The sequence below is a fragment of the Mus caroli genome, unplaced genomic scaffold (assembly GCF_978045245.1).
Source record: "Mus caroli unplaced genomic scaffold, Mus_caroli_1 scaffold_17, whole genome shotgun sequence".
NCBI lineage: Eukaryota > Metazoa > Chordata > Mammalia > Rodentia > Muridae > Mus > Mus caroli.
Genome location: NW_028227272.1, coordinates 272,436 through 282,849, shown reverse-complemented (window position 1 = coordinate 282,849; position 10,414 = coordinate 272,436). Strand labels below are relative to the sequence as shown.

General features: G+C 45.7%; 1 protein-coding gene across 1 annotated transcript; it reads right to left on the bottom strand.

Annotated features, from left to right (window-relative positions):
- Window positions 1–2,830: 2,830 nt before the first annotated feature.
- On the bottom strand, window positions 2,831–9,533 carry Znf263 (zinc finger protein 263). The gene is made up of 6 exons (XM_021184661.3): window positions 8,839–9,533; window positions 7,616–7,796; window positions 7,070–7,143; window positions 6,673–6,796; window positions 5,314–5,430; window positions 2,831–4,868 (listed from the first exon to the last, which is right to left on the bottom strand). The coding sequence occupies exons 1-6, from the start codon at window positions 9,229–9,231 to the stop codon at window positions 3,715–3,717; spliced, it is 2,043 nt and encodes a 680-aa protein (XP_021040320.1). The 5' UTR covers window positions 9,232–9,533; the 3' UTR covers window positions 2,831–3,714.
- Between the last annotated feature and the right edge of the window lie 881 nt (window positions 9,534–10,414).

Genomic DNA, 10,414 nt, shown 5'->3' with positions numbered 1-10,414 from the left:
ATGGGCACAGGGGAAAAATTCTTGAATAGAACAGCAATGGCTTGTGCTGTAAGATCGAGAATTGACAAGTGGGACCTCATGAAACTGCAAAGCTTCTGCAAGGCAAAAGACACCATCAATAAGTCAAAAAAACCACCAACAGATTGGGAAAGGATCTTCACCTATCCTAAATCAGATAAGGGACTAATATCCAATATATATGAAGAACTCAAGAAGGTGGACTCCAGAAAGTCAAATAACCCCATTAAAAAATGGGGCTCAGAACTGAACAAAGAATTCTCACCTGAGGAATACCGAATGGCAGAGAAGCACCTGAAAAAATGTTCAACATCCTTAATCATCAGGGAAATGCAAATCAAAACAACCCTGAGATTCCACCTCACACCAGTCAGAATGGCTAAGATCAAAAACTCAGGTGACAGCAGATGCTGGCGAGGATGTGGAGAAAGAGGAACACTCCTCCATTGTTGGTGGGATTGCAAGCTTGTACAACCACTCTGGAAATCAGTCTGGCGGTTCCTCAGAAAATTGGACATAGTACTACAGGAGGATCCAGCAATACCTCTCCTGGGCATATATCTAGAAGATTTCCCAACCGGTAAAAAGGACACATGCTCCACTATGTTCATAGCAGCCCTATTTATAATAGCCAGAAGCTGGAAAGAACCCAGATGTCCCTCAACAGAGGAATGGATACAGAAATTATGGTACATTTACACAATGGAGTACTACTCAGCTATTAAAAAGAATGAATTTATGAAATTCCTAGTCAAATGGATGGACCTGGAGGGCATCATCTTGAGTGAGGTAACACAATCACAAAAGAACTCACACAATATGTATTCACTGATAAGTGGATATTAGCCCAAAACTTAGGATACCCAAGATATGAGATACAATTTGCTAAACGCATGAAACTCAAGAAGAATGAAGACCAAAGTGTGGACACTGTGCCCCTTCTTAGAATTGGGAACAAAACACCCAGGGAAGGAGTTACAGAGACAAAGTTCGTAGCTGTGATGAAAGGATGGACCATTTAGAGGCTGCCGTATCCAGGGATCCATCCTATAATCAGCTTCTAAATGCTGACACCATTGCATACACTAGCAAGATTTTGCTGAAAGGACCCAAATATAGCTGTCTCTTGTGAGACGATGCCGGGGCCTAGCAAACACAGGAGTGGATGCTCACAGTCAGCTATTGGATGTATCACAGGGCTCCCAATGGAGAAGCTAGAGAAAGTACCCAAGGAGCTAAAGGGATCTGCAACCCTATTGTTGGAACAACATGATGTACTAACCAGTACCCGGGAGCTCTTGTCTCTAGCTGCATACGTATCGAAAGATGGCCTAGTTGGCCATCACTAGAAAGAGAGGCCCATTGGACTTGCAAACTTTATATGCCCCAATATAGGGGAATGCCAGGGCCAAAAGAATGGGAATGGGTGGGTAGGGAAGTGGGGGGGGCGCTATGGGGGACTTTTGGGATAGCATTGGAAATGTAATTGAAGAAAATATGTAATAAAAATATTAAAAAAAAAAAAAAAGATGTAGAGCTCTCAGCTCCTCCTGCACCATGCCTGCCTGGATGCTGCCATGTTCCTACCTTGATGATAATAGACTGAACGTATGAACCTGTAAGCCAGCCCCATTAAAATGTTGTCCTTATAAATATTGCGTTGGTCATGGTGTCTGTCCTCAGCAATAAAACCCTAAGACAATGGCTTGAGTAATGACATTATAGGTCCTCTGTCCTTCACATATCCACACTTAAAAACTCCAGGCTCAGGAAACTCTGTTCCTATCTGGCCCTCCTGTATGTAGCGCCAACAAACTCACTAACTTACTAATCTTAACCTGGGTGGAATCTTTAGTCTGCCAATGGTACTTTATCTGGGGTGACAGACACTCAATTACATCTGCCCAGTAAAAGGTATACAACATAGCAACACCAGTTAGGCCATGTAATATCTGCAAGGGTGATTTTATAGTGTGTGTGTGTACAATCCAAGTAATAAGCTGCCTGGTGGCACAGAAGTGTAGACAGACCACCTACTTCATGGCACCAGGACCTTATCAGTCCTGCCCTACTCCATGAGACCAAGACCCTGCTCCTACACTGCAGATTTTAGATAAAGCTCTAGTTAATTTACATTACCTTCCCTGCCCTCAGACCACCACTGCTTACCTGTGAAAAAAACTCCCTTAAGATAAAGTGAAATAAGAAAATAATGTTTTAAAAGTTAGTCCAGAAAACCAAGCTTTTGAATACACTAACCTGAGACAAGAGCTGGGGTAATAATGAACACTGCTTTGATGGACTGCTGCTAATCCACTGCTCCACCATCTTTCCCCACAGAATAGCTAGATTAGTTAGGTAGATTTCTCTGGAGATGGTGAGATGGCTTCCTGGCATCTGATTTTCTACTTCTAGACAGAGTGCTGGGTTCTAACTCTCTCAAAATACAAACAACTGTGGGTGGTGTACACCTTTAATCCCAGCACTCAGGAGGCAGAGGCAGGCGGATTTCTGAGTTCGAGGCCAGCCTGGTCTACAAAGTGAGTTCCAGGACAGCCAGGGCTACACAGAGAAACCCTGTCTCAAAAAACCAAAAACAAAAAAACAAAAAGCCTGATCTGGCCAGGTGGTAGTGGTGTAAGCCTGCAATCCCTACACTCAGGAGGCAGAGGCGGAGGCAGTCTGGTCTAAAGAGTGAGTTCCAGGACAACCAGGGCTACATAGAGAAACCCCAGCTCCAAAAGAACCCCCACAAGAAAAGAGAAGTTTGAACCACATCAACACAAAGTCCCTCAAAAAAGATTCATACATATTCATGTTTCCTTGGAGATATTTATTATAAATCCTACAAACATTCTCAACAGAGAAAGACATAATTCCTATTTTTTCTAGGATCTGTTTTTTTGTATCTGATGAAATCATGGAACCCTTCACTCATAGTCTTGTCTACAGAGCTCTAGGTACCTTTTGACAGGTGGAATAAAGTCTCAATCTTTAGAAAGGTAGACTGTAATCACATACCCTTAATCTGTAAAACACAGAGTTCATCTGTGGATTCCACATTGTAACTGCCTATCTCTCCAGTTCCCTTTTGTCTGAGGTCACCTCTTATGTCAATGAGCACTCCTGCGGAACTACTCAGAGGGGTGTTGCAGTGGCAGAGCTGGACTGCCCAGGACTTCCCAGCCAGGGCCCTAAAACAAAACAACAAAAAAACAACAACAAAAAACCAACCCCCTACCCCCCAACCCAACCTAAGGTCTTGTTGACCTTAAATTGATCTCCCAGGACCTAACCCTTCTTTGGTCTCAAGGGCCTTAGGAGCCCAAACTCTCCTGCTTAATGTCACAAATAAGGGGTTAAAGCATAGGTATCCCCAAAATTGATGGGATTAATACTAGACTTATACAGCATCCAAACCATACCTGGGTCAAAATAAAGGTTGATGCATCTGAAAACAGGATGGACTTCATAGAAAACCATCCCTGAGCAGGCTACCTCATGGTCCTCAGAAGAATTTGAAGACTGAACTTTTTAGTTTTAAGCTAGTTTTTCACTTCTGCACCTCCCTTAAAATAAGTCCCATTTTCTCTTTATATTAATTACCAGCAAAATACACCAAAGTGGGCAAAGAATATCAGCTCTGGATAAGACAGTTTTCTGCCAAAACTGAGGCAAAAAGAAATCCTATAATTTCTAACCAGTGTGAGTCCTTTGATGATTTGTGAGACGTGAGCTCCGAGAGAAGCTTTCTCCACATTCAGAACATTTATATGGTCTTTCTCCTGTATGGGTTCTCAGGTGACGAATCCGGTTGGAACTGTGAGAGAAACTGTCTCCACATTCGTGACAGGTATAGGGTTTTTCTCCTGTGTGAATTCTCTGGTGCCTGATTAAGTTAGATCTATGAGAGAAGTTTTCCCCACAAAGGATACACTTATATGGTTTTTCTCCTGTGTGTGTTCTCTGATGTCTGGTAAGGTGCATGCCCTGCCGGAAACTTTTCCCACAAGTGGAACATTCAAAGAGTTTCTTCTCCACTCTGTGGCTTGTAAGAAAGGGGGCACTGTCATTCATGCCTTGACCACACTCAGGGAAAGGGTCGAGTCTCTCTTTCTCATGGGTTCTTTCATGAATAACAAGATGTGAACTCCGTGAGAAATTTTTGCCACATTCACTACAGCGATAGGGCCTCTCTCCAGTGTGGATCCTCTGGTGACGAAGCAGGTTGGAGCTGTGAGCAAAGATCTCCCCACACTCTGGGCACTTGTAGGGCTTCTCCCCAGTGTGTGTCCTTTGGTGTCTGTTGAGGTTGGAGTTGCAAGAGAAGCTTTTCCCACAGACATTGCACTGGAAGGGCTTTTCCCCTGTGTGGGTGCGCTGATGGCGGGTGAGGTGGGTATTTTGACTGAAGCATTTTCCACATTCAAGGCACTTATGAGCTTCTTCTCCTATGTGTGTTCTGTGCAGTGACAGAAAATGTGGGTGTCCACCAAAGACTTCACCACACTCTACATCCATACACAGCTTTTCTGCTGCATGTATTCTCTGGTGCCTAATTAGGTTTGAGTTATTAGAGAAGTTCTTGCCACACAAGGCACACAAATGGAGTTTCTTGGGCTGTTCTTTTGCTTGCAGCAGTCCTTTACAACTTGGGGTTCCCACTAAAGACTCCTCTATTTTGTCCTCTGGGGGACATTCCCAATGTCCTTCTCTGTCATCAAGTCTTCCCTGCTCAGGACTCCAGGGCACCTCCCTTCTAGCCTGGCCAGGCAATAGTACTGGAGGATGGGTACTTTCAGGAGAAACAGACTCAACATTTCTTTCTTGGTTTTCAAACTTTTCCACTCCTAGTAAGAGAGAAAAAATAAAGCCCTAGATTATTTTACAGTGGAAAAAAAAAATCCCTACATAGTTTTCAGGCAAAAGGCCCAGAGAACAGAGTTCTCTCTCAATTTCCCAGCCAGTCCTTTTAAGTAAAGCATGACGGAGAAGCACGTAGAGAAGAGATTCAAAGACTCAGCACTTTCTATTTTTATCTCCCCCACCTCACTTTCCAACTAGCTCTTCCCCCCCAGTATGAATCAGACTAGAATGTAGCAAGTCAGCTCAAGAGTAAGCGCCTGCTCCAATTCACAGCCCACACCCACTCACCTTGCTGCCGGTGGAACATGGTGCCGGAGACAAAGAGGCAGTTATCTCCCCATGTGCAACACTGGCCATGCACTCAACTCCCCACACATCACACACAGTCTTGGGAGTCTTCCTGAGCAACTGTTTATCTTTACTTCTTACCTGGAACTGGGTTTCTGGGGTTCATGCCTTCCTTGCAGGTCTGGACACTTGAATCCCACAGCTTCTCTCCTTGCTCCACGTGAGTGCTTGAGACCTCCTGACTGGGAATGCAGGACTCTGTTCACAATGAAACAAACCCATCACCACACTAAGTAGAGAAAAGAAACAGAGCCTTGTTTCCTGCCAGGATCAGAGAGAAACAAATTCTCCCTGAGTCTGATATATATAATTTGGGAGTCACACTAAAGCATTTCCAGTAGTTACTCTTGAGGAAAAAGGAACTACAAAAGACCATGGGTTTTTAATTTTTTAGGAACTTGAATTTTAGCCGGGCGTGGTGGCACACGCCTTTAATCCCAGCACTTGGGAGGCAGAGGAAGGTGGATTTCTGAGTTTGAGGCCAGCCTGGCCTTCAAAGTGAGTTCCAGGACAGCCAGGGCTATACAGAGAAACCCTGTCTCGAAAACCCAAAAAAAAAAAAAAAAAAAAAAAAAAAACCAAAACAAAAAAAAAACCCAAAAAAGAACTTGAATTTTTAAAACTAGAATATACACTTTGTAATTCAAATAAGTATAAAATAAATAAAATAAAATAGAATAATCACTTCTTTGAGAATCAACTTACTATAATAAGAGTGTTGGCTATTTATAGATAGAACTAAATTTAACTGTAAAACTCTGGGGGAAAAAAAAACATGAAATCAATTGGGAAAGAACCTGGGCTCTTTGAAGACAATGAGATTAAAAGTTTTAAATCCTCCCGTGCTATGCTAAATAGAGAAGCCAACACCTCACTCAACCGCACACAAAACACAGAAGCTCAGCCAGCAATCTAATCTCTCGTCATCACTGGTACAGCAATGGAAAGTGATGTAACCCAGGAGATCCCAAAGAAAACAAAAGCCAGCAGTAGCTTTGCACAATCAATGCAGGTGAATTCACAGTTCTAAGCAGCCTCATACAAACACAGAGGAAAACGATAGCAGTGTGATTTCTTCCTGCTGTATGCTTCAATATAACCAATCATACTGTCCACACCACCTTACATTACCTCCATTTTTTTATTATGAGAATTTTCATACACAGAGAAGCTGAGGATTTGTGTTGCCTTTGAAAGTTCTCTTCAGTTCAGACTCTCTGCTTTAAACTCTAACAATGGAAATACAGTCTAAGGATACCATTAAGTCTATCAACTGTGCCATTTGGCAGATGTTTATCTGACTATTAGCATAAGAAATGTTAGAGCAAGGAGTGGGGTTATTGACAAAACTCAGAGCTCATGTCCAGTAGGTGTGTGTGTGTCCAAGAAGCAGGACAGTCTGGTCATAAATGTCATCATCCCAGAAAGAGAAGTTCTTACCTAGTGTCCCCACGTTCTCATAGCTATCTTGCACCGTATCCCTTGAGAGAGCTCTCTTACTAGGATCCTGATGGTCCCACTCCTGAGAGATATACATTGCCATGTCCTCCAGGCTCTCGGGCAACTGAAATAACAAGATCGCCTTTAGCATCACATGCAGTAATGCATTAAGAATAATTCAAGCAGAGTCATAGTAAATGGGTTAAAACCCATGAGTGCCAAGAAAACTCATGTCATGGGGGAAGCCTACAAATGATGGGTTGAAAAGACAAAGAAAATAGGGAGATATCTGATCAGAAAGAAAATATCCTTCTAGTAGCATAGGGGAACCTCCCACCCTAAAAGCCGAGGAGAAAAGGAGAACTCTGGGGAAAGGCAATGAGAACTCCCACATCACCTGGGTCCCAGTCATATCCTTATCTTCCACATTCCCTTCAGGAGGGAAGAGAGCGAGCCAGGGAGCGGATAATGCTACAGATAACAGAAATTATAATGAGATCAGTAACACCAAATCTTAGCAGCCCACAGATTATTATAAGACAATATGCATTCCCCAACTGCAAGTCTCAGCTTTTAGGATTGACAGTAAACAAAAAGTAGCAAAGGTGTGCTAAGGTGATCTAAAGTAACGGGGTTATTATAGTAAAGGCATGTGAGCCATCCTCCAACCTGGCCGACAGGATTCTAACCATACACCTCACATCAATCAGCTAACTAGAATTTGCCTGTTCTGTACACAGAATGGCTTTACTAAGAGCTTCCCCTTTCCTCCCATCCAACCTTTACAGAATTCATACCACCACTTTTAGGTTTTTCACAGCACAACTGAGAACTTTAACTTCAGAAATTCTTTCTCCTTGGCACCTGTACTACATTCTGCTAGGGTGAGGGGCAATCCCAAAGCCCCTCCTCCCTCCCACCTGCCCAGATAATTGTCCCTCACCCCTCTCCTTTACAGCCTGGGAGTCCCTTTGGGGGCTGGGGTCTAGCAGTTCCTGCAGCCTGGGGCCAGGGCTTCGCTCAGTCTCCATTGGCTCCAGCTTGAAGCTCGGTGACTCTCCTGCTGTTTCCAGTGGCAAAGGCTCCTCCAAAAGCACTTCTGCTCCTCGCCCTTGGTTTGTGACCTGGGAACCAACCCACATCACTCATCATCACAACGGGGCTGACAGAAACGGAAATTAGTACAGGATTCTCAGGACACACCCTCACCAGAGAACCACAGACTATCCCTTTGGTCTTGGCCAAGAAGATGTTTTATGCTAAGGGCTTTCTAGGTTGTAACAGAAAATGGGGGAGGGATGGGAGCAAGAAAACTGAGGGTCCACTCTCAGTGCACACTTTCTCAACATATTCCATTGATACACCTCACTTCTGCTCGATCACTCTCAGCCTTTCTAGATGCTTCCACGTTTCACTACTAGTTAAGGTGAACTTATCAGGCTGTGACCATAGCCCCTCGGTGCTTAGCTGTTTTTCAGAGTTCAATTAGCAGAGATCCAGTTCTGTATTGCAAACTATTGACTATGATATACTGGGTGTTAACCACTAAATATAGGCCTGGGTTAGTGGCACATGCCTGTGGGAATCAGTAGTGGGGAGGCTGAAGCAGGAGGATTGCCTCGAGTTTTTTAAGCCTGGCTACATATCTAGACTCTACCTGTAATCCTGGAACTCGGAATTTGGGGAGACTGAAGGTGGAGGACCACCTTCAGTGGTGACTGGTCTGCAGCCAAGCTCAACTACACAGTGAGTCAGTTAGCTTGGGCTACATAAGACTGTCACAAAACAAACCCCTCAAAGCAGTGGCAGTAGGTGTCATCCAAACGACATACTTTTCTCCAAGTCCTCAAAATTATTCCCAGACAGTACTTTAGCCAACAGAAAAACAGGACCAAACAGATTAAGTAGTCTGCCCAAAGTCACAAGGCCTGTGAGAAGCTTTCTACCTACAGAACTAAATACTGGTGGAGCAACGCCTACATGTTGAAACAAAGTGCTCCTCACTTCCTACTGTCGTCATATGGGAACAATCTGGAAGGAAAGGATATGTTACAAAAAATCCCTCTCCTTCCTGTAAAGTGTACTCAGGACGATCAAGTATATTCGACTACAAAAGAGGCTAGCACAATGACTTCCGGGCAAAACCACGGGTAAAACAGCTGTCACCTGTTGCCTCAGTTTCCCAAGTTCTATCTGCATTCTCTCCACAAGAGTAACTGCTTCTTCGCCGCTCTCTGGGCGCAGCTCCTGCACCCTGCTCTGAATCTCCTGGGGAAGGATAGTCAAGAACTGCTCCAGCACCAACAGCTCCAGGATCTGTTCCTTGGTGCGCATCTCCGGCCGCAGCCACCCGCGGCAAAGCTCCTGAAGCCGGCTAAGGGCCTCCCGGGGACCCGGGGCGTCCTGAAAGCGGAACCGTCGAAATCGCAGATGGGAGGCCTCCGGGCTGGGCTCTGGCTCAGGCGGGGGTACCTCGTGGCTCCAGGCACAGTCCTCCTCCAGTTTCACTATGAGGAGCCCTTCTGGCTCCTGCGAGCTTGGACCCGCAGCCATAGTCATGCCCCAGAGTGCCTAGGTCCCGACACCAGCTACGTCCGCCTTGAGAGACGCCCTGGGTTCTGTACAGCAGTAGGCCACGGCTGCAGCAGCCGAGAGACTCCGGGCTCCAAATTCCGCTGGAGGAACCCAGGTCACAATCTCGGCAATATCAGGCCTGCAGCGTCGCCACCTGACTTCTCATGCCCGCACAGAACTTAAGTCGCAGGGCCCGGGTCGCAAGCCTCAGCACGCGAATTAGGCGTCACAAGCCAACGGCCGCTAGTCAGGACGGACTTCCGGTTTACGTTCCCTTGAGCTGTCTCCCATTGGGTCGGGTCTCGCCACGTACTTACGGTCCACCTAAGACAAGGGAAATTTGCATAAAAGAGCGGGAGGGGAACAGGTCGGATGGGGATAAGGGGCGGGGCTACGCAGTGGGCGGGGCCTCCAGGTGGGAAGCGGTAGGGGTGGGAATCCCTGGGCGGACGTGACCCGGGGACGATAACCTGGGTCAGATTTGCGTAGGAAAGTTTGCCAAAAGGTAAGTTCCTCAGCCACACTCGAACCAGAGTCCAGAGGCGCTAGAGTGTCATGTCGGGGCCCAGAAGCTTAACAAAGAAAACCTTTCCGAAGGCCGATCGCAACACCCGGGAGACCTACAACCGGAAATAGACTGTGCTTCCAGGGCTCGAGCTGCCTGGGGCTGGTGGGAAATGTAGTCCATGGCGCGCCCTTGTTATTACGCCTGCACTGTGGCTAGAGCAGATCTAAGTGGATTGTCGGAGCTACGGTAAACATACCGGTGCCCGTGTTTTTGCCTCCCTGTGAGCTATGGTCCCTAGTCCTCTATCTTTAGGTGGCTGGTCGACCCAGAAGAACGCTCTGGGTATGAATTGCTCTTGCCATTCTCCCAGTGCAGGTCTAAGGATTAGCATAATCATCGGCTCTGACTATTTTCCTGAAGGTAGAAGGAAAGGAAACACCAAGGCGGACTTCCTTATATTTTGAAGAGAGAATTGCCCAGGCCTGAGACTGCAGCTGTCACAGACAGGTCGTGGAGTCTGCAGATTCTAGGAGTGTGTCACGAAAACCAGTAATCACTTATTGGACACATGCGTACATTGTTGTCTATTCATTGCAACTCAAGAATCAGGGAAAGCCTTCCTTGCTCTGGTCTTCCTTTATGAACTTTGTATACTTTGTA